Source organism: Lepidochelys kempii, chromosome 1 (genome assembly GCF_965140285.1).
Source record: "Lepidochelys kempii isolate rLepKem1 chromosome 1, rLepKem1.hap1, whole genome shotgun sequence".
Classification (NCBI taxonomy): domain Eukaryota; kingdom Metazoa; phylum Chordata; order Testudines; family Cheloniidae; genus Lepidochelys; species Lepidochelys kempii.
This window is the reverse complement of record NC_136380.1, coordinates 112,617,191-112,644,825: the sequence shown is the minus strand read 5'-3', so window position 1 is coordinate 112,644,825 and position 27,635 is coordinate 112,617,191. Positions and strand designations below refer to the sequence as shown.

At 43.5% G+C, this 27,635-nt stretch overlaps 2 protein-coding genes across 6 annotated transcripts in view; both read left to right on the top strand.

The window, feature by feature from the left end:
* RASA3 (RAS p21 protein activator 3) overlaps positions 1–7,607 on the top strand; it is a 266,580-nt gene extending 258,973 nt beyond the window's left edge. For all 3 annotated transcript variants that reach the window (XM_073350720.2, XM_073350711.2, XM_073350726.2), the window contains 3 exons: positions 2,752–2,855; positions 4,599–4,782; positions 5,432–7,607. In XM_073350720.2, the coding sequence (XP_073206821.2) occupies positions 2,752–2,855; positions 4,599–4,782; positions 5,432–5,507 (364 nt within the window). In that variant the 3' untranslated portion in view covers positions 5,508–7,607. The remainder of the gene's footprint in view (positions 1–2,751; positions 2,856–4,598; positions 4,783–5,431) is intronic.
* Positions 7,608–14,738: 7,131 nt separating this feature from the next.
* Positions 14,739–25,874, top strand: C1H13orf46 (chromosome 1 C13orf46 homolog). 3 transcript variants are annotated; one of them, XR_012156692.1, is made up of 5 exons: positions 14,739–14,947; positions 15,444–15,549; positions 15,642–15,692; positions 18,143–18,193; positions 21,858–21,905. XR_012156692.1 is itself a non-coding variant. In XM_073327403.2 (5 exons), exons 1-5 carry the CDS (start codon positions 15,418–15,420, stop codon positions 25,830–25,832), a joined length of 372 nt encoding a protein of 123 aa, XP_073183504.1. In that variant the 5' UTR covers positions 14,974–15,417; the 3' UTR covers positions 25,833–25,874. The 3 variants fall into 3 exon arrangements, 2 of the variants coding, with proteins under 2 accessions (XP_073183504.1, XP_078707261.1); XM_073327403.2 differs by lacking the exon at positions 14,739–14,947 and adding an exon at positions 25,760–25,874 and having other exon boundaries at positions 14,974–15,549; positions 21,858–21,922; XM_078851135.1 differs by lacking the exons at positions 14,739–14,947; positions 21,858–21,905 and adding an exon at positions 25,760–25,874 and having other exon boundaries at positions 14,980–15,549.
* Positions 25,875–27,635: the final 1,761 nt, after the last annotated feature.

The window sequence follows — 27,635 nt, the reverse complement described above, 5'->3', positions numbered from 1 at the left end:
AGGGCAAGGGATTGGGGCAGAGGAGGCATCCGGGGTGTATGAGGGGGGCTCAGGGAAGGGGGTTCGGGTAGAGGAGGGGTGTGGAGTGCAGGAAGGGGCTCAGGGCAGGGGTCCAGGAGGGGTGTGGACCGCAGGAGGGAGCTCAGGGCAGGGGGTTGGGGTTTAGGAGGGGTGCAGGGTGCAGCAGGGGGCTCAGGGCAGGGAGTTGGGCTGCAGGAGGGGTGCGAGGTGCAGGCAGGGGGCTTAGGGCAGGGAGTTGGGGGGCAGGTTGTAGCAGGGGTGGTTACCCACTCTAACCCTGAAAGCAGCCTAGGAAAAAGGCTGCTCCGGGGGAGCCAATTGCTAGGCTGATTGGGAAACAGCCTCAGCTGGGGCCATGCCCCAGGCAGGCCACAGCTGGCCCTATAAAGGGACTGCTAGGCAGGAGCTAAGAGAGCACCTCTCTCTAGCTATAGAGGGGGAAGGGCCTGGCTACTGAGCAAGGTTCCTGAGTGGAGCAGTGCTGGGGAGTAGGGCAAGGGAGCTAGGAAGTGCCCGCCTGGAAAAGCCCCAGGCTGCAGCCTTGCTAAAGGCCAAGCAGATACTAGGGTTGCAAAGGGGCAGCCCAAGGGTAGGCAAAGACAGCCAGTTCAAATCCCCCGCCTTGCCAATGATAAATGGCTTGTACACTGCAGTCTGCCCCAGTGAGCGGGGGTTAGATGGTGACTGGCAGTAGCCATAGACTGAGGCGAGGTGGGGATAGAGGGTTGAGGGTTCCCCAGGGTGGGGAGACCCAGAACCGCAGGGTTACTACGGAGGGCAGAACCCTGGCGAAGGGTTTGGGCTCCAGCCTGGCGCTGCTTACCTAAAGCAGCTCCGGGGTGGCAGCGGAGCGCACCGGGGCCAGGGCAGGCTCTCTGCCTGCCTGCCCTGGCCCCACACTGCACCACTCTGGGAAGTGGCCGGAACCATGTCTCTGCGTGGCCCCTGGGGGAGGAGGGGCACAGGACTCCGCGCGCTGCCCTTGCCACACCTCCAGGTACCTCCTCTGAAGCTCCCATTGTCCGCAGTTCCCCATTCCCAGCCATTGGAAGCTGCAGGGAGCGGTGCCTGGAGCCAAGGGCAATGCATTGAGCCCTCCGCCCCCCACCCCACGGCCACAGGGACATGGTGCCAGCCACTTCTGAGAGCGGCGTAGGGCTTGCAGCACCACGGGGGGCAATCCCGCCCGCCAGATCCAAAGTCCTGAGGAGCCAGATCCAGCCCGCGGGCCGTAGTTTGCCCACCCCTACATTAGTAAGTCTAGTACAGGATAAAATTCAAAACCATAGTACGTGAGAGCAAAATCTTAAGCTCCTAAAACTGCCTACAGCTCGCAAGGACGGCTTTCCGTTCCTTGCTTGTATGTTAAACTGTAGACAACAGCTTTCTACATCTAGACTAACAAAAAACAGTGGCGTATTATTTGTAGGGTCTTTAGCACCCTGTGTGAAATGAGTTGTTGGTCTCACTCCAGTCCCTGGAGAACAGCTGTTGTCCTCACAAAAACTAATAGCCAGGTTGTTGGTAACCTGCATTGTAAACCTGCATTGTAAATCCAGATCTGTGTACGCTGCATTGTAAATCCAGATCTGTGGGACCTGGGCCTGGGGACTCAGTATTTTGAAGCCCCTGCTTGAGTGTTCAAACTGCATTGTAAACCTGGGCTTATAACTGCTGGACCCAGGTGTCTCAACCATGCTATTGCGTCCACGCTGCATTATGCAGACTTTCTGACTCAGGTCTGTGGCTTGAGCTGTCTCCACACAGCAAAATGACAGGGCTTGAACCCAGGCAGCTAGCAGAGACCTCGGGCCTGTGTCCTGAGTGCTTGGTGACCTGACTCAGACTGTTTCTGTGGGTACGTCTACACTCCAATAAAAACCATCAGCACCAGGTCTCAGAGCCTTGGTCAATTGACTTTGGCTCACATGGTTCAGGCTGCGGGGCTAAAAATTGCAGCATAAACGTTCAGACTCGGGCTGGAGCCCAGACTCTGAGCCCTATCCCCTTCGCAGCATTTCAGAGCCTGGGCTCCAGCCTGAACGTCTAAACTGCCATTTTTAGCCCTGCAAACTTGAATCAGCTGACTTGGGCCAGCCTTGCCACAGGTCTTTTGTTACAGTGTAGACGTACCCTGTGTGGACGGAATGGGGGCTTGGATTCAAATGTGAGCCGGAGCCCAAACTTAGTGTGCAGTGTAGACATACCTTCCGAGGTCAAGAATTGAATAGCCAGAGACTTAGCTATCTTCTCACTGTATCTGTCTGCCTAGACCACATTCATTAATCCCCAAAGTGTCTAAGTATTTGTAAAGAATCTTCTTTTCTGAGTTAAAGTTTAGACATGTTGGATAGTCAGTGTGGGGGGTAGTTTGAACTGTCATCACCCTGACCTGATCTGTGGAAAAACAGATAGCTTGAGGATCCAGGACATTCAGTCTAGCACCCTTTCTTGAATACTCAGTTTTAAAGAAGGAAACGATACAAACTTCTGCCCCCAGTATGTTAGGTTTGTAGTGTTACTGTGCAGTATGCCACATATCTGCAGGATTAAGAAAAGCCGAGCAACACCTTGCTTTTAATGCCTGCATATAAATATGAAAACGATTCACACTCCCATATTCATGATATTAGGTCTGCAGTGTTGCTCTCATGCTGTAAAAGAGATATTGTTTAAACCAGTCTGATATAGCATGGTACTATCACTACTTCCCTTTCTTATATTTTACAGAGGCCTCCCTGCAAATATACAACTAGACATAGATGGAGATAGAGAAACTGAACGCATCTACTCCCTTTTCAACTTGTATGTGCCTAAATTGGAGAAAATGCAAGGTGTGTATGAAGAAGTGTCGTTTCACCACTTCTAGAAATGAGACAATAACTTAATTTTATGCTCCCGATACCTCTAGCACAGTGGTTCTCACACATTTGTCCTGGCGACCCCTTTCACATAGCAAGCCTCTGAGTGCAACTCCCCTTATAAATTAAAAACACTTTTTTTATATTTAAAACCATTATAAATGCTGGATGCAAAGCAGGGTTTAGGGTGGAGGCTGACAGCTCACGACCGTCCTTGTAATAACCTCGCGACCCCCTGAGGGGTCCCAATCCCCAGTTTTGAGAACCCTTGCTCGAGACCAACTGTGCAGATACACATTTGCACAACACTGCGATCATCATTTAACTTTTTACTGCTGCCATGAAAGGTTTTGTGACTTATTTTTGGTACACAGTGGAAGATACACAAAAAATTCTTTGCATGTGAAACAGTTGTTTGAAATATAGTCTTAGCCCCAGACCCCTAATAAGGTTTAGGCAGAGCATAGTTTGCATGCTCTGAATTGGCAAATTAGAGTGTGCACTAACTAGAATTTTATTGATCTTGTAAGGAAGAAGCAGCCAAGTTGAGTTTTCAGTGGAATATGATTTTGTGTTACCAGAAGCCATGTGCATATTTCTCTGACTCGATTCCCCGGAGCATGCTGAATCCAAACAGTTTCCCACACTGGCTGTTTTGGATATATCTGACTCCATGTATATATAAGTAATGAGTATTTTTCAGCCCAGTTTTGCTTTTCAAGTGTCTAGGAGGGGATAAACAGTGAGGGATAAAAGTAATGAAAGGAAAAGCCTAAAGAGCTAGTGCTGCTGGGCAAGCCAGAAAAATATTCTGCATTACAATATGCCAAACTTTCGATCATAATTCAGTAGATGGAGTAGCAGAGAAGCCTTAACTGCAGTGCTCAACTTTAAATAGTACTTTATTTTATAACATGATATAAGCCAGGAGTGTCAGACATGCAGCTTACAAAATACTTTAATCCATTTCTGGCCACCATGCACTTATAACCTTAAGATTTCCTACCACTTCTGAGCTGCCGATCTCTGCCTATATCTCCTCCATTTTTGAATCATCACTTCCAGAAGCAGCATCTTGTTTCAGCATTTGAGAGAAGACCCTGCTTCTGGCCTAGGCAGCTCAGCAAGGAGCAGTAACTGGGAAACTGAGATGGAAACAGAAGAAAACCTAGAAAACCAGTGAAATACAGAAAGAGATTAAAATATTCCCTCTCCCCCACCTCTGGTATGCCCCATTGTAACACGAAAGTAGACCATGCTATGAGGCATTTGATACGTTAATATAAGCAAGAAACAGATATTTTCAAGTGCCGTAGTCACTTGGCCAAAACAACTACTTGTAGCACAGAAAGTGTAGTGAGTGTTGTAACGTCTCACATTTTTATAACGTTCTCATTTTGGGCAGATGTTATTGAGGCTCTGATTTACTTCAGCTTGATCCTTTTTGCAGCACTTCTGTAGAATGTCATTGATGGCAATACGATTTGTAATTGTTATAGTTAAGCTTCTCTTGAACATTCACACTTAGACTTCTAATTGCCTCTTGGGAACCTAGATGAATGCATCTTGCTTCTTAATCAATAGTACTTACTTCTAATGCAAGACCAGCTTTAGTTTCTGATTATCAGCAAAGTGACGCTGGGTGGTGTGTGTGACCCCAATTAAACTATTTTTTACAGTGTGCCTCTCCTACTTTTTTTAAATTTGCTTTCATAGAGGCCTGTGGCAGCAAATCTGTATATGATGGGCCAGAACAAGAAGAGTACTCAACATTTATCATTGATGACCCAAAGGAGACTTATAAAACACTAAAGCAGATCATAGAAGGTGTTGGAACTTTAGAACAGGAACATGCTCAGTATAAGAGGGATAAATTCAAGAAGACAAAATATGGAAGCCAGTAAGTATCGTTTGTTCAATAGCTCTGCAAAACAGAATTTGATCGGGTTACGGTCTGGTTTTCAAAACAATAGAGTAGGAAAAACCCTACAAATGCAGCTGGTGTAAGATGTTAACGTAGGCTTAGTTTGATTGTACTTTGAACGGTTTATAAATAATTTGTAAAATGCTTTCTTTTGACAAGATAGAGACAGTGGTAAAAAGTATTTGAAGACAAAAATGTATGAAAAGTGGAAACTGTAGCAAGATTATTATGAAAAAAAAAAGGAATACATCCCATAAAATGTCAGCTAAATATCAGAAGATGCCTCTATTTAGCCCTGAATATTGTACAGAGCTAGTTGAAAATATTAGGTCAGTCTGCTACATCCGTTTATTTAGATTTATACTGAGTGTCAAAAAAAAAGTGCCCATTCAAAGCTCCGGGTATACTTGACATCAAACACTGAAACAGACCCAGGAATTCCCCCAGTTCAACTCAAATACACAGCTATAACATGAATATAACTGAAATTAACTGACCTCATTTCTAGTAAATATTTGCTTTTATGTTTTTTTGTTGCAGTATAACTAGTGTCAGAACATTTTATTCCAACAAGCAATACAGTATAAATATAACAGTTCTCCCATCTTTTTCCCTCCTTCTTTAGGGAACATCCTATTGGGGACAAGAGTTTCCAGAGTTACATCAGGCAGCAATCTGAAATCTCAGCACATTCCATTTAAAGTGTGAAGGAGATCACAGGATGGTGCTGACAGGTCAAATCAATGAAGCGACAAGCTTAAAATCTAAAATAAAAGGGAAGCCACATGTAGCAAAATGTAGATAACAAGTGTCAAGCTTACAGACTTTGGGACTTGCTAAGTGTGTTGTTCTTTCTCCGAGAACTGTTACGATAGTTGCTATGCACTTTATTCATCTGGTTATCAACAGATGATTGAACTCTGCCTTCTAGGCAGCTGCTGTTGTGTGTGTGTGTGTTTATGTTTTATATTTGCTTTGGTTTCTTGGAATCTAGTGATCAGTTCAATGATCAAGGTGTGTGGACTTCATCTTGACACTCTGGCAATTCCTTACATTGCTGAAACCGAGCGAGCCGTTGAAAGGCAGCATTTTCTAGAATTGTTTGTACTGTTTTTTTTTTTGCGGGGGGGGAGGTTGTTCCTGGTTACTGTATGTTATGTCACACATCCGCATGCTATCTTAGGAAAAGCTTAGCGACACTTTGCTGTTAATGCCGACATTAAAAAAGGAAGTGGTAAAAAAGCCCTTCTTTTTTCAGCGTCGTCTCCCACGTTGTAGCCCGTATTATTGAGAGCCGGTCGATGAGCAGGCCTTTTGTTTTTATAGTAGCATAATTTCTGTTAAAAGATGCATAGGTTTTAATTGAACTCCAGATCTGAGTGGTACTCTTGATATTTTTGAGATACAAAGTTGTTTCTACAAAACCTTCAGTGGACTTCTGTTTTCAATATGAAATCTTGGTTCTGTAATGAAATTAACTAACATGAATTAGAGTAGGTGAAAGGAAATGTCTAGCCTTGACATTAGTTTGCTGTACAGTCTAGTCACCGTAAGATTTGAATGGCTATTTTGGAAGTGCCATTTTAAGGAGATTAGAGAGACAAGGTGGGGAAGGTGATATATTTTATTGGACCAAATTCTGTTGGTGAGAGAGAGAAGCTTTTCAAGCTTACATTTCCCACACCTGAAAAAATGCTTTGTGTAAGGTCGGCTCTCTCACCAACAGAAGTTGGTCCAATAAAAGACATTACCTCACCCACCTTGTCTCTCTAATATCCTGGGACCAACATGGCTACAACAACACTTGATAATTTAAGGGGAGGTTAAACAACTTGTTCTGATTTTGAAAAATGGCACGGCTTTTCCACTGCAGCCGGGAGAGTGCTTAGAGCCCTGTGCCTGACAGCTGAAATATACCAAGTCCCAAATAGTCTTTGGAGATGGTTTGCTACTGAATATTGCTTAAAAACTGAGATCCATGCGATCCTGGCACCATTTGGTTTTTTGGAATATAGATTTATACTTTTCCAGGAAAGTTTTTTAAATCTTTTTAAAAATATGTAAATAAAAGTTTGCTAAAAGTAATTTAAGCTTCAGTACATTAGTTTGTTACATGTATTAATGTGTTGTGAGTGTAGAGGAAGTAGAATGATCTATGTATCTCACTAATATCAACAAATGTGGAGGGGAATTAAAAATCTGCTAAATATAAAGTGTGTGTATGCGTGTGTGCTGGTTAGTTGTATGCCATAACTCTCCTCCATAAGGGTCTGATTCAATAAGCATCTGGCTGAGATTGCTCAGACGTCCATGCAATGTCATGGAAGTTATGGGTCGTAAGCTTCTGTGCAGCAGAACTGGGTATTGTTTTTCAGTTGAATTGGATCAGAAAATATTAAACTTTCAGCTTTTTAATGTGAAGATATTTGTATCTTTTCCTAAAGTGTTACCAAATAAATCTTCAACAGTTTCCTCATTGCATTTGGAGCATGGCTGACCTAGTTTGAAAGTCTCTGTTTATTAGTGGTGTTGTTAGGAATGGGATTTCTTTGTTCTGTGTGAACATGCTGTAGACCAGAATCCCAATAAATGATCGTCATGTTATTCATTGTCACCAGGAAGAGTGGGGGAGGGGAAATAGAAAAGTGTTGCAAAACATGAATTTTGGACTCCAAGCTGTTAGCTGCCATTTAATTGCAATTTTAACCGTATTTATAACTTAATATTCTGTTTATAAAATACTAATGATCTGTAATGTGTGTTCTACTTGCCAATTAAAAAAAGTGTTTTATTTCTGAAAAGTGTGTCCTTCTAATCTAAATATAGTCCAAATTTAATGAAAAGACGAGATAATGGTTATAACCTATCACGTCAGCTAGTATAGGATCTGCGTACAGGGCTGAGCAGCGCATTTAGTGAATAATACGTATTCTGTGCCAATTACTGTGTGAATGTTAAAAAAAAATGTAACTACCCAGTCTGTTAAGTAATTGTTTTTTCGAATGCTCAGTTTCTCCAAGTGGCAGTTAGTTCACCCGCTCAAGGGCTTCTATGAATTCAGCATAAACTGCGCGATTTTCTGTGCTGAGCTACATCCACCACAGTTCTACTAGTGGGCCTTTGTAGGAACACTAGGAGCTGGTAAACAGCACTTTTGTAGAAGACGATCTGCCATAATGCCTGGAAGCATACGATAGTCCAGCTAATAATCAAGAAGCCACTCCTCACTGCAACAGATCTGAGCGGCTGTCATGGGGACCCAACCCCTGCTTCTGGAAGAAGAGCAGTTTTAAACAACTGCTCCCTAGCTGAGTGGTGGAGTTGTGGTTTAACAGGTAGACCACAATCCGTGTTGCTGAAGCAGGAAAGAGGACCATTGTGGTGAAGGGAGAAGTTGGCTAGCGATTTTTACCACAATAACCAAAGCTGATCTCAGTGTGGAATTGCTATTGTTTCACAGATCCTCTTTAATTAACAAGCCAAACATTTACAGCAAGCATGCAGAACTCTAACCCAGAACTATAACCCTTAGAATTGGTTTATGGTTGTACACTAAGGAACAAGTGCAGAGTTAACTCCCAGCTTGGTATGCCTTTCTTCTACTCAAACTCCTTCTCCGGACACTAGTAGCCCTTGATGCTGTTCTGAGATGGCCTTCCTGCCCCCAATAGTTTCCTGTTCTCTGTTGGCTTTCCTGGCCTGCTGCAGTTGCTTTATTCCATGCCAGGATGCCTACACCTAGCTGTCCCTGCCACTGTGCGCTCCCTGCACTGCCTCTGGCCCATTCTGACATTGCTAGTAAAAAGATGCAGAGTAGAAGGGTTGGTCATGGAGCAGAAGGGCAGGATGCAACTCGTTCTGCCAGCAAAAGCTAACCCCTACCCTCCTCTGAGTCCTTCTCTTTCCCTCCACAATGCCCTCATGCTCCAGGAAAACAGCCAGTCCTGAAACATTAAAACCATCAAGGCTACCAGTGTCCTGAGAGCCAGTAGCTGTAAAACAGTTTGAAATAAGATTGAAGAGTTGCTGATACAGCTCCATATTTAAGGTATTCTAAAATCTCCTTATCTTGAAAGTCACCAGGTTTTGTACAGTTAGAACCACACTCTCCAGGAGGCCTTTATCCTGACCCACAGAGATCCAGCTCTAATCTACATTTTAGTTAAGGATCAGCTCTTGCTTTCCTAGAGCTAACTTAGGATGCAATTTAAACCTTTGTTCCAGTTTCCAAGTTTGAATTTTCTCACATCCCTTTCCAACTCACAAATTCTTAGACTGGACAGTGTCTAGAGTCCTTGAATTCTAGAACACTCTGTTAGGCCAAACAATGGATGCGTTCTAACCAAATGCAAATGAGCCAGTGATTTTGACTTTGGTTCTTTCTAGTCCTTTAAATGCATTTCTCCTGTGGTCCCCTCGCCTCAAATAGTGCCCTCCATATCTTACTGTATACTTGTTGGACACACCTGGAAACAAAGAACTCAAGTTATTCTAGATTCTCACTACCACTTAAGTGTTGAACTAATATTAACCTTCAAACCTGCATTTTCCCAGCAAAACAACTATGCAAGAGCACCAATTATGATGAGAGTTGCACATGAAAACCAAGCTTCCAAAACCTTCACAGAAATTTGGTAACACTAGCAATTAGCTTTTGGCTACTCCTTGTAGTGATTTTAGTATAGGCCGCAGATACTCACTTGACTAACCTGATTCTCAGACAGAAATGCATCATGAATGGGAAAAGTCTGTGGGTACCTTTCATTCCTAATTGCCTGGGATTAAAAATAAACTCTAAAACAGTCTATGGATGTGAGTGATCTTGTCCTCTTTCCTCTCCTGGGTCCAATATGCCAGCTCAAAGATGCAAATCATTTTAAATGGAAAACAAAGTAATATTCACAATCCAGGCTGTTAACTCATTGGATTATTGGAGTCAAGAACATTGCTACTCATTTCTAGTGGCAATGTTCAGTGCACTAGAAAAATCTGTTTTGGTAGAGGAATTTAAAAGGCCCCCTTCTGGATCTCTTCCACGCCAAACCTGCAGGAGGGGACACATCGCTGCACATTCCAAAAAGGAGAGTTTGAAATGGATTTATCTGGCACATTTGTCTGTAAAACTTCACATCAGAGAAACAGGCCTTCTTACGGGACTTTCCAGGTTTGCCAACTGGGTTTTAGCTGATGTTTAAAATCCTCACACTTCTTTTGAAAATGTGTAGACTGCATTTGTGGAGTATGTGTGGGGCACAGCTGCTTCAGTGATTAAATAAACCGTGTTGGGGCCTTTAAATGTCACTGCTATGACGTACTGGTGGTGTTTATGATGTCACAAAGATATCCAACATCAGGAGTACTAAATGCCACACACACACCAAGATTTTTCACTCAGTAAATACATCAAGTGAGAGTCAGGAAACCATGGATCTTGCCTGGTAACTTTTAAGGTCTTGTGACTCTCCTCCACATAAAATCCCAAAATGGAAAAGGATGTAAGCCCATCACACAAGAGATATATGCAGGGGGTCCTACTATCAAAAATAGCACCTGGCGTCCATAGAGTCCTCACAGAAACATCTGATCTTTACAGAAGTAAAAGTGTCAGTGGCCTCCCATTGAAGTCTGAGCTCACCAACCTGATTGAGAAGACCCTGCAAGAAGTTGGTAAGAAATTGTGTCCATCTGAAAAACAGAGCTCTTCGCTTAGAGACTTATTTGGGGAAGAGAGGGCTGCTTGCAAGGCATCTCTACCTGATGCCTACATTCCTTTGCTGTAATTACCCGTGGCTGAATGAATAATAATTATACACTCTTTATCAATGGCATAAATGCATCATGGTCTAGTAGCATAATCACAGGACAGAAAGCCAAGCACTCATGTATTCTCTTCTCAGCTCTGACATACAGTTGATGTGTATCTGGGCAAATTGCATATTCTCCTTTCACTCCAGTTTTAGTGAGTTCATGCACTCACCAGTGTAAATTAGGAGTAACTCCAATGAAGTCAATGGAGTTACTCCTGATTTACGCTGGTGAGTGCAAGAACTGAATTGTCAGCTTCTCTCTCTATTCATTAAATGAGGATAATACTTACCCATCTTATAGGATTTATCAAATATTTGTACAGAGCTCCAAAGATTTGCAATGTTAAATATTATCATTATGTATTGATTATTATGCCCAAAGTTGTCTGCCCTTAACAGAATTACCAACAGAGTTAACATAAATAGGTCAGTTAACCAAATAAATATGAGACAAAATGTAAAGATCCACCAACAGCCTAGGCTAAATGTAACGAATATATGAACTATAAAGAAATAACCTCATAACAACTTCAAGCAGTTATGAGTCTCATTTAGAAGGATGGGTACCACACACACACACATCTGGTGAATGTTATGGGCAACAGCATTCCAGGGGGGCTGGAACAGTTTGTATAGTGGGGGTGCTGAGAGCCATTGAACCAAACTGTAAACCCTGGATCTGAGGGAAACCACTTCAAGCCAGGGGTGCTGCTGCTCTCCCAGGACTCCTAGTTCCAGCACCGATGCAGCATCCCAGAGATCTGGACCCTGGATGGAGGCAGTCTCCTCATCTTTCTGACGATGCTCAGCATCTTAAAATTCAGTCACCATTGCCACTGTTTTACACTCGCCTGAGTAGAGCGGAGTGACATTTTTCAAATAGTTTATTTGCTGAAAAATGCAGGTTTGGGTCGACTGAAACTATTTGTGAATTCAGTGAATACAAAAAAAAAGTCAAAATATTTTGTTCTGCAAAACAAAAAAGGGTGTCAATGAACAAAACCAAACCCCCTCACCTGAGAATTAAGCGATGAAAAAATGGGGGAGGAGGGTTGAGAAACTTCATCAAACCCAAAATAAAATTTTATCAATTTTTTATTTTGGCTACTAAAAGCTCAATTATTCACTTCGCTCTTCTCCTGACCTCAGGCAGATGATAGAAAATAGATTTTGCATTAATTTACCTGAGGTTATGAGCACACTTAAGTTTTAAAGAACTATGATACGTGTGATAAAATATTTTTGGATTATTCCTGTGTTTAGCAAAAAGCTTTTTCACAACTCAACTTACCCAATTAGCAGTAAGCCTTTGGGAAACCCTGGTGACATTGGCCTGGAAATTTGCATATTTGGCCCACATCCTTCGTTATAATAAAAATGTAGCTCTTGGCACTGGTCACACTAGAGTCTTAGATGCACAGTGTTACAAACAAGCATAAATTGATCGTAGGCATTTGAATTTCTGTTAACAAGGCAGTATTGATGTAACTGTGTTGGTCCCAGGATACTGACCTGAAGAAAAGCTCTGTGGAGCTTGAAAGCTTCTCTCTTTCCCCACCAATAGCTGGTCCAATAAAAGATATTACCTCACCCACCTTGTCTCTCTCTTACTGGTGCACTGATTTTGAAGTATATAGAGCATTCCTCTGCAGGTGGAAGGATTTCCACAATGCTAAAAATGTAATGATTTTATACCTGCAGAGAATTTTGCTGAAGAGAGTAAAGGAGGAAAAGAATTCTATGAATGATGGTGGAAGGAAATGTAACAGACAGTTACATTGGTTTAAAAATGAGAATTGTGCACAAAAGAAACACAATAAAAGAATTTGTACTTCCTTTTAACAAGGTTTTCTGTGTTGGTCTTCATCATCATTATCAAGGCAAATCCCAAAACGACAAAGCCTCCTTGCAAATTGAAGGGATTGAGTGTGTTTTGTTTTCTTTGTTGCAACCCAGCGATTATTACTCCTTTCAAACCTACCCAAAAGTCATATTCCTGTAGCCATGACATCAGGAAATGACTTGAGATTTCCCTGATTAGAAGAGAGAGGATATGAGAAACAAGCCCTTTAAACACAGTGGACTGGAATTATCCCTGCTATAAGCAAATGCAACTCCATTGACTTCAGCTGAGTTGTTCCTTGCTTACAGCGGGTCTGAATATGGTTCATTTTGCCTTGACCAAGCACTGAGACTCACGTGATGCCAGCAGCATCTAATCTCATGCTAGTTAAATGCTGCTAGTGTCAGCAGCTGCCCTTCTCAGGGCAAAGACCCTCTTATACACACATTGCTCTGTAGGGTGACCTTATTGAAAACCATCATTTTACAAATAAAGTTCAACCTCTACAGCTACAGTATCCACTAATTATTTATCTATATCGAGCAATATACTAGTCACTTTAGTGGGCTCATCACTATAGTTTCATCATTCTTACCCAATTTCCATATACTTGCCACATTCAGCACAGCTCGTCTAGCTGACAAAAGCATCTGCAATGCTCCTGTCACGTGAAATCGCCCAAAGTAAAGAGAAATTAGCCTTGAGATCTGGATGTTCTCACAAGCCAAGCACTAGGGAAATTGGGGATATTCCCAACAAAGCATAGCCTCCTCTTAATGAATAACCCAGCTTTTGTACCAGCCAGGCCTTCTAAAGTTGATATTTACTGGAAAAATCTCTCTGTTCCTATCAAATATTGTGCTTGCAAGGGGGCCTCTTGAGACAACCGTGCCATGAAGCCACTGGTGAGCAACTTCAGATGAACCCTGCTAATTTTAAATGGATGCATGTAAACCTCTCAGAAGAGACCAGCCTTAATGACACTGTTGTGCAATATTTTTGTCTGTTAGGGAACATGGCATTATTCATGCAGCCTAGCTGCTGTATGGCCTCTCAGCCACTGTACTTCTTCTCAGAGCGCTCTTACCTTTAAAACAAAAAATTAGTAACTCCCGCAAATAGCTCCCTCCAAGTTCTTCATCAGGGAGATGGAATATAGCAAAGTCCTACAACTTCATAAGCCTGGCTTCTCACCTGGGGGCACAGCTTGCCCTCAAAAAAATTGCAGGTGCCCTTCTGTGTCTGCAATTATTTGCAAGAGCACAAAATGTGTCCTTGAAAAAACAAAAGAGAAAGGAAACAAAAACTACCAGAAGCCTGCAGGGACAGAGAGAAGCTGGGAGTGCGGCTTTGCCCAGGGTGCAGCCATTCTGGAATTCAATATCTGAAGAGCTTTGTTGTCTTTATTTTTTTCATGTCAAGAGGAGTTCCTGACAGTCTTCTGCAGAAGTAATGAGAACTGCCTGACCTTAAATCCATGCACTCCTACCCTCCTGGTTAACTGGTCCAAGTGAAATGGATAAAATGCAATGCAGTGTCAGAGGAGACATTGCTCTCTATTCTTTCCAGAAGAACTATAATTGGGACCTTACCCTTCTTTAACACTTTTTTTTTCTGCCAGAGAAGTGTAGTAGGAACAGAGTAAGGAATTTGCTAACCTTAACATTATGTACTGTGGCTTTGCTCTGGTTTTACTTTTCTTTCTCTCCATAATATTTTCTTTCTTCCTGTCTTTTAAATACCTTCACCCACTTTCTATTTGTTTACTTGCTGCTCCATTCCAGGACTTTTCAGGATGGCAGCGTCTGCTGCTGTTCATGTTTTCAGGTGATGTCTTCACACTGCTGTGGTAGGGGTTTGGATACCTGACCACAGGTTTTCCCCAGTGTCATTGTCATCCTGCTGATTACTTCATAGGGGAGGCCTGAAATGAAACAAGTTCACGTGGCACCAGCCTTCTACAGGTTGCACGTTGGGACTTCCCCATCTCTGATGCTGGGTGCAAGCCAGCAGGAGTGCAGGTTGGCCCAAAAGGCTTAGAGCAAGGGGCAGTGTTGTGTGAGTCAAAAGGGCTAGTCTGGCATCGCTATCCTTACCAGCTCCATCCAAGGACTGAGGAGAGCTGAAATGCTGTGACACCAGGGAAAACTTGTGCTCAGGTATCCAAACCCCGCTCCAACCTAGAGAGCAGTGTGAAGACACAATCCACAAATAACAGCAGAGGCTGCTGCCATCCTGAAAATTCATGGAATGGGGCAGCAAGTGAGAAAATAGGAGGGCGCTGAATGTAGTTAAAGGTGGGGAGCGGGGGAAATATGCAGCAATTCTTACAAGACTAGCAAAAGGTGGGAAATCAAAAATGTCCTTCGGTAGAGGGAAGTTAGACATGGTTAAGATGTTATTTTGATGTCTAAGGAAACTGCTAAAGGGCTCTTTTCTTTTTAGAAGCTGGGAATTCAGAAGAGAGGACAAAACGTGAAGTAGAGGACTGGTAAGCAACCACTAAACATCAAAATAAGATGGAAGTAGGTTTGCCACTCCTGGGTGCTAGTAGAACCCAGGCTTTGTAGGTATGAATTGGAAACAGGCACTTGGCTTTAAAACCATGGACAGCCTGCTCTGCTCTAAGGATGAAAAATCTCATAGCCCAGGTAAAGCAAGACCACACAGACATTGTACAGGGGCCAGTGTGGCGGATGGAACTCTGTCCCCAAGCTGGAGTCAGGCTATGGGGCACCTGCCTGGCCAGCTTACAGCCCGTGGGAAATTACTTGAAAGTCCCAGTGTACAGATAATTTAAAAACGTGTAAAGCCATTGAAATCAATGGGAGCTGCATGTGCTCACCATTTCTGGAAATCAGGCCATTGTGCTAGATAGCAAATGGAAATTGGAAATGGGACAGGAAATGTTGGTGAGTTGAATAATTTAATATTAATTTAATAATAACCAGTGGGTTGTTCATGTGCACACACGTCTTTCTGTGCAGCCAGGTGGAGCTGAATAAGAAAGGGGATGATGACAAAGAGGAAGATAAGGATGGAGACTACAGTCAAGAAGAATATGGCACTAGAATAGACACGGCTGAGCAACTGGTCAGGAAACATGAATTTAGTAAGCACAAAACAGTCTTTCTAATTGTTCTACTTTCATTTGCAAACTGTCCCATCTCCTTTTAAACCTATAGGAAGCAGAGACAGAAGATTTAAAAGTGGAAGAAGTTCTCCTGGAGGTACAGGCAAGTAACTCTAATGCAACTAACTGCTCGTCATTCATCAGAAAACCAAGCAAATGTGGAGGTGACTGTAAGATGTACGACTCCAGTGAGAAGAGGGTGGGAGGAAGCTAGAATGGAATGAAGTTACTTTCAGAGGAATATGTGTGACCCATTCTATGGAGCATTCGGTTTCAGTCTGATGATCATTACCTGTTGTTTTCATTAAACTCTAGTGCAGAGCTTTGGATTAGTGCCAGACCCTTTCCCATTGCTCTGCTCAAAGGAGAGCTCAGCTGCGCATCTACCCTGAAGGCCAGACATAGGACTCAGTCCTACTGTAGTCTATAAATGGAGCCTATTTGCCTGAGTAAGGGCTGTGGCACCTCTTCATGCCCTCTTCTTTCTCCATGATGACCTTAAAGCAACAGCAGACTCGACAGGAGCATCTTCTGCTATTTTCTAAAGTCTGTTTTCCCACATGGCTGTAGAGAGTTGGTATATCCTCAGGATGGCCCAATTCAGGTGACTTGAGAACATGTTGAGTGACCTGTGAAAGACTCTCTCCCTGACAAGACCTGAATTCAAGGTTCTCTATTGCAAAAGAAATAGCTGAAGACACAACAGTTACGTACAATGGGATAAGGAGTTGACTTTTCTGAATGCTCCCTGTGTGGCTTATTAGGTATTAGTAATGTCACCAACCCCAACAGGGAAGCAGCGATCTCTGAACTCAAGTCTAGGCAGGTATGTAAAGAAGAAATTAAATGTAATTTAAAATATATTTACAATGAAATCTTCACTGAGAATCACCTCCAGTAGGTGGGCCCTGGCTGTAGAAACCATGTTAAAGTGTTCAGAAGGCTCCCAATACAATACTGACAGGTTTCAGAGTAGCAGCCGTGTTAGTCTGTATTCACGAAAAGAAAAGGAGTACTAGTGGCACCTTAGAGACTAAACAATTTATTTGAGCATAAGCTTTCGTGAGCTACAGCTCACTTCATCGGATGCATTCAGTGGAAAATACAGTGAGGAGATTTATATACACACAGAACATGAAAAAATGGGTGTTATCACACACACTGTAAGGAGAGTGATCACTTAAGATGAGCTATTACCAGCAGGAGAGCAGGGGGTGGGGGGAGAAAACCTTTTGTAGTGATAATCAAGGTGGGCCATTTCCAGCAGTTAACAGGAACGTCTGAGGAGCAGTGGGGGGGAGCTCTGGGGGGGAAATAAACATGGGGAAATAGTTTTACTTTGTATAATGACACATCCACTCCCAGTCTCTATTCAAGCCTAAGTGAATTGTATCCAGTTTGCAAATTAATTCCAATTCAGCAGTCTCTCCTTGGAGTCTGTTTTTGAAGTTTTTTTGCTGAAGAATTGCCACTTTTAGGTCTGTAATCGAGTGACCAAAGAGATTGAAGTGTTCTCCAACTGATTTTTGAATGTTATAGTTCTTGACGTCTGATTTGTGTCCATTTATTCTTTTACGTAGAGACTGTCCAGTTTGCCCAATGTACATGGCAGAGGGGCATTGCTGGCACATGTTGGCATATATCACATTGGTAGATGTGCAGGTGAACGAGCCTCTGATAGTGTGGCTGATATGATTAGGCCCTATGATGGTGTCCATGGACAGTCTGCCATGGACAGTCTCTACGTAAAAGAATAAATGGACACAAATCAGATGTCAAGAATCATAACATTCATAAACCAGTCGGAGAACACTTCAATCTCTCTGGTCACTCGATTACAGACCTAAAGGTCACAAGATTACAACAAAAAAACTTCAAAAACAGACTCCAATGAGAGACTGCTGAATTGGAATTAATTTGCAAACTGGATACAATTCACTTAGGCTTGAATAGAGACTGGGAGTGGATGTGTCATTACACAAAGTAAAACTATTTCCCCATGTTTATTTCCCCCACCCCCCACTGCTCCTCAGGTGTTCCTGTTAACTGCTGGAAATGGCTCACCTTGATTATCACTACAAAAGGTTTTCTCCCCCCTCCCCCCCTCTCCTGCTGGTAATAGCTCATCTTAAGTGATCACTCTCCTACAGTGTGTGTGATAACACCCATTTTTTCATGTTCTGTGTGTATATAAATCTCCTCATTGTATTTTCCACTGAATGCATCCGATGAAGTGAGCTGTAGCTCACGAAAGCTTATGCTCAAATAAATTGTTTAGTCTCTAAGGTGCCACTAGTACTCCTTTTCTCTTTGTGAATACAATACTGTTGAATCTTAATTTAGATGTTCAGATACCACAGTAATGAGTGTGGTATAAAAAAACAGGAAACCTCTGCTAGACTCCCAATTTTGGCCAGTGCCTTTGGTAGTCACTTACTAGGTTTTACCATATGTTAATTCTTGTTTTCTTTCTTTTTTTCCTCATTTTCATTTTTTTAAAGATTTTCAATTCACTTAATGCTTCATTGTCTTCTCCTCACTTCTCTCTTCTAGAAAGACCTGTCTGCTTTTGTGGAAATTGACCTAAGAGACGAAGTTGAGGAGGTAAGAAAATAAAACCACCAGCCCTGAATGCACAGGATTTTATCTTATTTAAAGCATCATTTCCCCAGAAGGGGGAGTCTGAGAGTGAAAAGCAGTATGGAATATACAGTTCTCCTTCTGTTTCCAGATCAGCTATAAGCTGCCTGCTACCTCTCTGTGTTTCAATTTCCTCATAAGTGCAATGGCCTTAATACGTCCTTACCTCAGACAGGTATTGTATGGTTTGATATTGAGGTTTTTAAAGTGCACTGAAATCCTTTGAAAGGGAGGCCTTATAAAAATATAAGGTGTTTACTGTTATTAACAAGATAAAGCGTGTGTATTATCCAAAGAGGCCATGTGCAGTTCCTTCTTTTATTATAGAAATACAATAAGGTGATCCAGAGAATGATAGACCTGTAAATCTTACAGCTGTACCTGGCAAACTGGTTGAATCGATAATTAAAAGAGAATAACAAAATATATGGAAGACTGTGACCTGATAGGTCTAACCAGCACAAATGCAGCAAAGGAAAATCACGTCTCACTAATCTCTTAGAATTCCTTGAACACATCAGTAAAGTAGTGGATAAAGGTGTGACGCTTTGGAGGTCAGCCCGGGTCAGTGTCACCACCTGCCCTGTAATCTTGGGTGCTTCTGTGCTGTGCAGCCTTAGCTCAGAGCCCTGCCACCAATAGCCGGCTCACAGCATAGTAGCTTCACCCTAGCTTCCACCAGCCTGGTTACTCCTTGCAGGGTGACCCCAACAGCCCTTCCAGACTCGAGTCTCCCCCAAACCGTCTGCCCTGCAGTGTCCAGTCCCTCTCCCTGGCACACTCACAAAACCCTTTCAAGTTTGCTGCTCCTTTAAAGAGACAGTACACACCACCAGCCTGTTAGTTTGGCTGACGATTTCACTCTTCCATTTGCAATGCTGAACTGAGACGGTTGTGTAACAAAACAAGAGCAAGTGATGGTGTTGCTGTGTCAGTCCCAGGATATTAGAGAGACAAGGTGGGTGAGGTAGTATCTTTTATTGGACTAACATCTGTTGGTGAGAGAGACACGCTTTTAGAGCTCTTCTTCAGGTCTGGGAAAGGTACTCAGAGTGCCACAGCTAAATACAAGATGGAACAGATAGTTTAGTGTAAGTAGGTAGCACATATTCCAAGGGACCATTCACGGTGAAGGGGCCCCTTAATACTCCAGTAGTCACAGGAAAACAAGGCAGGTTAGTGGGTTGCAGATTGTTGTAATAAACCATAAATCCAGCATCTTTATTCAGACCATGATTTTTAGCATCTAGCAAAGTTATGAATTTAAGCTCCAAGGCTTGTCTTTTCACAATATGATCACTCTGTATCTGACCTAACAGTCCTCATCCCCAAAGGAAACCCGCATAACACTTTGAAAAGATAAGTTTGGGAGCTTTGCTAGATACTAAAAAATTCCTCCACTCTGGTTTTCCTGATGGCTTTGTTCTACCTTTCATGTAAATGTAATTTCATTGTCCCTCCTTGCTCAATTTACATTGGAGACGGATTCAAGCAGGCAGAACCATATTCCTTTGTCTAGGAAGAGGTGACCTCAGCCTTGCCTGCCAAAGACCTTTTAAGAATATATTTCCAGCACACCTTTATAATTTTTATATAACACCCATACATACACCACATACATGGCTGGCGGGTATCGTAGGCAAGGGGAGGCTGTGCCTCCCCAAACAGCCTACTGTGGCCCTGCCCCCAGGCCGGCATGCCTCCTGCAGGGTCTCGGGGCAGCTGGTGCTGCACTGTGCTGCCTGCCTGGAGCTCTGGGACTGGCCACCCGAGCACCAGGACTGGGGGCCGCCTGGAGCACTGGGGCTGGGGACGTGGCTACCGTGCTGCCCAGACACCCAAGCACCGGGACTAGGGGCCGCCCGGGGCTGGGGGCATGGCAACTGCACTGCCCAGCCACCTGCAGCACCAGGGCTGGGGGTGCTGTGGCCACGTGGCCCAGGGAGAGTGGGCGCTGAGGCTGCGGCACACCAAGGCTGGGGCCTCGCCACCCCGGCCGTCGAGGGCTGGGGGGCCATGGTGAGGGTGCTTTGGGCTGCTGCGGGGAAAGGGGAAGTGGGGGGGGGCAGAAGGGGAGGAGCTGGGAGTTAGCCTCCCTGGGCGGCTGGATCACTGGCCACCCATGACCACCTTATAATATTGATGACCAATGTGTTACCACTTAACATATGACTCAGTAGAACCTCAGAGTTACAGATACCTCAGGAATAAAATTTGTTCATAACTCTGAAATGTGGGTAACTCTGAACAAAACGTTATGGGTGTTCTTTTAAAAGTTTACAACTGAACATTGATTTACTACACCTTTGAAACTTTACTATGCAAAAGAAAAATGCTACCTTATCTTTCCTTACCTTGTCAAATCTTTTTTAAACTTTACCTTTGTTTTTTTACTAGTTTATGTTTAACACAGTACTGTACTGAATTTGCTTTTTTAATTTTATTTCTTGTCTCTGCTGCTGCCTGATTGTGCACTTCTGGTTCCAAATGAGGTGTGAGGTTGACTGGTCAGTTCGTAACTCTGAGATTCTACTGTACCTTACATGACACTCCTTAGATACATATCATGCCAACAGTGAGTTGGGGTACACTAAGCTGGTGAGATCAGCTGAGGCTCATTGCTCCATGATGGGGAATCCCTTGCCCTCTGGCACTGAGATGTTATTAGGGTCACAAAAGGAGAACCAGTTGACAATTTATTTACATTTCAAAAAGACCTTCAACAAGGTCCTGCACAAGAGGCTCCTAATGAAGCTAAGTAGTCATGGGGAAAGAGGCAAAGTATGTCATGGATCAATGACTGGCTAAGAGGCAGAAAACAAAGAGTAAGATTAAATAATGGGCAATTTTCCTCCTTGCAACAGATTAGCAGCAGGGTGCCTCAATGTTCTCTACTAGATCCTGTGGTGTTCAATATATTTATTACTGATTGGAAAGCAGGATGAGTAGTGACATAGCAAAATTTGCAGATGACGCAAAGTTCTCTAGGTTAGTCATGACCAGAGAGAACTGTGAGGAAGTTCAGAGAGCTCTAAACATGCTAGGTGAATGGGGAACACTCCGGCAAATGAAATTCAGTATCATTATATCCAAAGTAATGCATGTTGGAAGGTTTAAGCTACTTGTACACCTTATGGAGGTCTAAATGATCACTTCAGGAAAGGAACCTGGGGATCATTGTAGATATCCCAATGAAAACCTCTGCTCAGTGCGCAGCTGTGGTCAAAGAAAACTTACAAGGTGTTAGGATGCATAAAGAATGCAATGGAGAATAAAAACCACAAAAAATGCCTTTATAATGCCTTTCCCTAAATCAACGGTACAGCCTCACCTGGAACACTGAGTGCAGTACGGGTCACCCCATCCCAAAAGGATATTCAGAACTAGAGGGCGTTCAATGGGAATTATTCACGGCTTAAAGTTAGGATTCTTAAGTGCTTTTCTGGACTGGAGCCTCATCAGGAAAGGAAGTAGAAGTAACACAGGGAGCAGACTTGTTAACTGAAAGATACCATTTTCATAGTACTTTGTGGAGTAGAGCTGCACTTTTAAGATTTGCTGTATGTTGTTGTTAGATGGAAGTATTTAGTCAAGAAATTCCTGTCTGTAAACATTTTTTGTGGTTCAGATAACTGAACACTTCTTGACAGAGGAGAAACAACCGGAAGAAGAGGAAGAACCAGCTGAACTCGAGTATGGAAAACATTTTAACCTTCATGCAAAACATTAGAGAGAAAGGCTAATGTAAAATGATGATGAGGTGTGTTCTTGTTGGGCTTGTTTTATCATGAATATATTATAGGACAAATCACAAGCTGGTGGAGTTGCAAAGGGACATAAGTCATGAAGACTGTATCACAGTATCACAGGCATTTTTTATTCCCCAAATAATCCCTCCCCCACCTCTGCCTTCCTCTTTTAGTGCCAATAACTATAGCTGTGTTTTCACACAGGAGCACAGTTCTGGAACCTTAGTTGCCAGACCAGCCCTTACTGATCTTAAACCTGGCTTGTAACTCCTCCATATGTTATCATTTCCCCGCAACTCTCCCAACCTCGAATGAGGTAGAAACCTGCAGTGTTTACTCTGGAAGATGCAATGGAATGTCTGGCTCCTTGCTCAGCCTCTTCCTGGGAGCCAGGGATTCTGGCACGGAGTGCATCTTTTGGTTGGGATTGTCGACTAGGAGAGCAAGACTGGGGCTAGGCTAGAATCTGGCTGCGGTAGAGGTGAATTGCCCTGGCTCATAGGCTATGGGCTGAATAGAGGGATCTAAGGGTGGAAGATCCAATCATCCTAACCCAGATACAGTAGAAGTCTCAGCCTGCAAGTCTGACAAGAGTTGTTTTTACTTTGCATGTAGTTAGCCATTGCTGGGGTGTTATTTCTTAGGCATATTTTTGAATTTTGAAAGATTGGTTCATTCTTTAACTATTTTATTTTCCCTGTACTTATTTAACTGACTTTTAAGACTAATAAATAAGCGTATTCTAGTGGGAGCAACAGCAGACACGAAAGTTGCATAAGACAAGGAGTTTCCATTCTAGCCTTGTTTTCAGTCTCACATAACTTCTAGATACTTTCACCTTCGAGGGTGAAATTTTTCAGGGTTGGTCTTTACCTGAAGGTGAATATATGTGTGGTTGTGAGGGAAGTAAGAGGGAGTTTGAACAAGCATGAGTCAGTTATTTTTGAGTATGGGGGTCAGGGGAGTACCCTTCCCCATCATGAAGTGTTGTGATCACTTTTTGAATTGTTCTTTAGCCAGAGACGACCCATACCTGCCAATGGGATGGGGGAGGGGAGGTGGCGCAGAGTGAGGACAGTGCTTCAGAAGATGTTACTGAGCACGCTCAGTCGGTGTGAGCATGCTCAGTACAAGCCAAGCAGCAACTCTGAGGGGGTCATGTGACCTCATGTGCCCTCCTCCCACATGTCACCTCTGTCTTTAAAAAAACTAACTGTGAACAGAAATTTAGCATTTTATATGGCCTTAGCCTTCATTGAATCACTGGTGGAAATTGTTTTTGATGTGACCTATACGTCGCTTTCATGTGCGGCGCGCGCAGCTGTCGCTGATTTAGCTGTATATTGACCCGTGTACTGAAGGTGTAGAGGGAGGGCTACACACTTTGTAAAGTTTGCAGGAGAAGTCCCCCTCTGATGCACCTTAGGAGCAATGAAGCTCATAACATTACTTGGTCTGCAAGAGACACCCCTCCTCCCCCCCCCGCACTCTGGTTAAAGTGGGATCGCCAAGGTATATTGGTGATGTCAAGCCAAAGAGTTCCATATTTACATGCTCTATTGCTAATTCGTTGCAAATCAACAGAGCTTCAATACCCTGGAGAGTGAGGCTTCCCTTTTCTATGTTTTTATCTCCATCTTTTTCCATTATTTAAAAAAAATCCTAGGAAATGTCATTAAAAAAATCTACATTGGAATTAGAGTTACACGGTTAAGAACTGAAAGGTTGGAAAATAAGTTGCTTAAAGTATGCAGTGTTGTAGCTGTGGTGGTCTCAGGATATTAGAGGGACAAGGTGGGGGAGGTAATATCTTTTATTGGACTAACTTCTGTTGTGAGAGACAAGCTTTTGAGCTTATATAGAGATGCTCTTCAGCTCTGCTGCACTGAGAGTCACTTTATTCAGTCTTCAGAGTAGCAGCCGTGTTAGTTTGTATCCGCAAAAAGAAAAGGAGGACTTGTGGCACCTTAGAGACTAGCCAATTTATTTGAGCATAAGCTTTCGTGAGCTACAGCTCACTTCATCAGTCTGTCATTCTGCAGCTGTCATTTTCCTACAAGTCCTGCTTTTCCTTTGTACCTCCTTCCCTTTATACTCGATTTGGGCACTAGGTGGTGCTCTTAGTATGTGCTGGCCTTGTTCTCTGAGCACTTGAAGGTCCTTCTCTGCAATACTTGTAAATGCACTGCTGTGTGATACAACTCATGGGCACTACCTCATTTCTAATGGTAGCAAGACAAACCTCTTGCTGTTTAGACAATGTTAAATTGAATGAAATTTGGAGAATGTTAATTTTCAAATGGCATCACTTGTGCTATGAAAATACAAGTGACCTAAAATCTACTATTCACTTTGCAGGGCCTAGTAAGTATTTAAATGTATGCACCAATTACAGTGTGAGGCAAATATTTCAGAAGTTTGAGCTGCACCTCAGACTGTGTATTGTTCTAAACATTGGTTCTGTGCTCCCTTTTGCCAGGGGGCGGGAGTCTGTAAAATGGTGTTCTGAGCTCTCGCAAATTTATTTCAAGTATCGTGATTTGGGCCTTCCTTGCAAAGCACTCATGAAAATAGGACAAGCTCCTGTCTTCATGTGATTTTGGAAAACATAGAGTGGGACTCCCCACACAATGCCCTGTAGTCTGAAGAAATAAATTCTAGTCCCGTATGTTGCACTGAAATTATGAATCTTTTGTGGCTTTCTCAAACTTTATTATTAACCAGGGCCTCACACTGCTACCTTAGGGAAGATAACTATAATTCACCCATTGATAGATAACTGCGGGCTTGTCCTTGTCCTGTCCACATACAAAATCCCTTTCCATGAGTGTGCTGGAGCTTTTAACGGAGCTGGCTGACCCGAGAAGCGGCTAACATGATCCCTCTGCGGACTGGATGCAGGCTAGCTCTCTTTGCGTGCCGCTAGTACTACAATGCCTTCCCACAATTTCCCCTTTGTTCCCAGAAAGGACAAGCAAGTTTTCCCACAATTCACTGGGAAAGCATTCAAAAAGCAGCTCAGGTTGCTCCGGTGCTGAGAACCATGGGCTATGCCCCCCGAAGCCTGAAAGCCACACCAGAGTGAGCGAGTGCAGTACCCGTGTGGTTACAGCAACTCGAGCGTTGCTTTGCAGCGTGGCCGCTCTCACTTGAGCGAGGCTAACTTGGGAGGAGTGTCTTGAATGGAGATGACTTGTGTTAACTCCACCGTGAAGATCCAGCCTGAGAGCTTGCACAGGATCACTTCAGGCAGAGCTGGGAATAGAACCCAGGCCTTTAATAAAACAAAGCCAAGTAGCATCCACTTTGTCATGCTGCCATACAGTGTTAGCAACACTGTAACTATCAACACACCTATTGGGGCTGCTCAGGGGAGTTCAAACTTCAGAGGACAGACCAAAAAAGCATGATTTAATCTTGTTTAAAAATTCTCATGATTTTTTGGTCAATCTTGTGATTTTGGGGGTGTAACTTACAATTTTTGAACTTTTGGGGTTGAGAATCCTAGTAAAATGGGAATAATACTTCTTTACCTCCCCCAGATGATGTGAGGCGTGCATTAATAAATAGCTGCTGCATTTTGAACTCGTCAGAAGCAATGAAATGGAACTGAAAAGCATGAACCTATGACAAAGCACACATTGTACTGGCTGCAGCCAAACTAGACTGTCGATAATGTGAAGTTCTTTCTGTAGATCTGCTTCTAAACTGACCAGTGTCTCTCTCTCTCTCTCTCTCTCTCTCTCTCTCTCTCTCTCTCTCTCGTGTTTCTGGTTTACAGGCCCAAAAGCAACTGGCTGTGCTGCTTTCCAACCTGGACAAAGCAGAAGAAGAAAAGGATACAAATAGGATAGCCATGAAAAGGTAAATTCAGTGCCTAGGAGGCATTTGAAATGCTGGTCGGGGAATGATGCAGGCCCCAATCTGATGGGGGTGAGGCACATGTGAGGATTAAGAGAATATGAGAAACTTCTCCACCTCTATTCTTTCATGCTCTCTTTATCTGGCTCCTGCTCTTCTTTCATATTTCCCGTTCCCCAAGAAATTGACCGTTCAAGGCTACCTTATGCTGTCGAGATCCTGCCTGCTGCACTGGGTTTGATGTCACTAGGGATTCTCCTTTGATAAGCACTCTGCTCTTCGCACAATATAGGCAGAGCAGCTAGCCCTGTGGTGGGGGCCTGGGAACACAAGGAACCCCCTAAAGAGGTAATTTATAGCTTGATCCTGAGAAGTGCCAGAGCTCACCCTGCAGTGGCTGCGACCCAATGTCCCGATTTTTATGGGGACAGCCCCGATTTTTGGGTCTTTTTCTTATATAGGTGCCTAATACCCTCCACTTCCTGTCCTGATTTTTCACATTTGCTGTCTGGTCACCTTACATGGCTGGGAGTGGGAGATATGCAGCATCCCTCAAGAGCAGGCCCTAAAAACCAAATGAGTGGTGGTGACTTTGCTGCTGTTCTTTGCAGATCAATGGGGTTTTGGTTTTGTTTCTCACTGGGAGCCATGTGAGGAGGAATCTGTAGAAATCCCTTCTGGAGAACTCATTGCCAAATGTTTGGAGAACAATGGGATGCTGTTTGGCACCAGAAATGAAAATGAGAGTGGCTCCCTGCTAGTTCCTATTTTGGGACCGTCATAAACCACAACAGGCAAGCCATCCGCTAAACAAGCCATGCTCGAGAGGGACGTCAGAACAGTGAGCGGGATGGCAGGTTGGGCTAGGGGGCATCAGAAGGGATTGTACATAGGTGGCAGATCCTTTTCAAAATGAAATCACCTATTGTGGTATATGTACACACTAGTTATGCTACATGTCTATATCCTTACACAGGAGTCTCCAGCCTTTTTGTACGAGGGCCAACATAAACCAATCTGGAAGGACCAGTAGAGAAACGAGCACTAATTAAACTCAGAAAAAACGCAGAATTAGACTGGTTTGTTCCTACGCTTGTGACACCTCAGTAAGAAGCTCGCTACTGCAATTATTACACAATGGTAGGTGCAGAGTGAAAAGGGACAGAAGGCCCCGGGGAGCGGAGAGTCTGTCCCTGCTTAACTCTCTCTCTTCAGGTCTGATTCCCAAAAAAGAGGCTTTTAGAATAGCAGGCAGAGCCCAAATAGCCCACAGGTGAGCTAAGCCATCGTCGTACTCTTCACCCTAACTAGGTCTAATGGGATCCCTTCTACAACTGGCTTCAGCTCCTTCTCACTCCCTCTGGCTTACTGGGGGCTGTTCTGACCCAGCACTGTTGCTCAGACTATGCTTTCTGGTCGGTATGTCACTAAGGAAGCAGGTAAGATTAAATACATTGTGCGTAAACTCAGCAATGAAAGGGATCCTGGTTGGAAACCAGGCTGAAAAAATCTGTCTGTCCCTGCTGTTCCTCTTGCCTCTGTTTATTGCGCTTTTTGTGTGTACCATTTTTGTGTGGGAGAGGGGGCTAGGGCCCTGTGAAGAAGACACTTCACCTTATGATAGAGAAGTGGATCGTTGATCAGACGGCTCTGTGCGTGTGGATGCACTCTCTTATCCCATAGGGTCACCTATGGAGGAGGAAAGCTGGGACAGGGAGAAGGGATTAATGACTCAGGTTTTTGGGGGTTTATTTTTTGCCTCATCTACAATGGACCAAAGAAAAATGCCACTCTAG

Bases quoted from the DNA above. Each gene is read 5' to 3' on its own strand.
- C1H13orf46 (XM_073327403.2), top strand. From the start codon at position 15,418: ATGTGCACACACGTCTTTCTGTGCAGCCAGGTGGAGCTGAATAAGAAA. The intron at 15,693-18,142 runs GCAAGTAACTCT...TCTCTCTTCTAG, and splicing joins AAGTTCTCCTGGAGGTACAG to AAAGACCTGTCTGCTTTTGT. The intron at 21,923-25,759 runs GTATGGAAAACA...TCTGGTTTACAG, and splicing joins GAAGAACCAGCTGAACTCGA to GCCCAAAAGCAACTGGCTGT.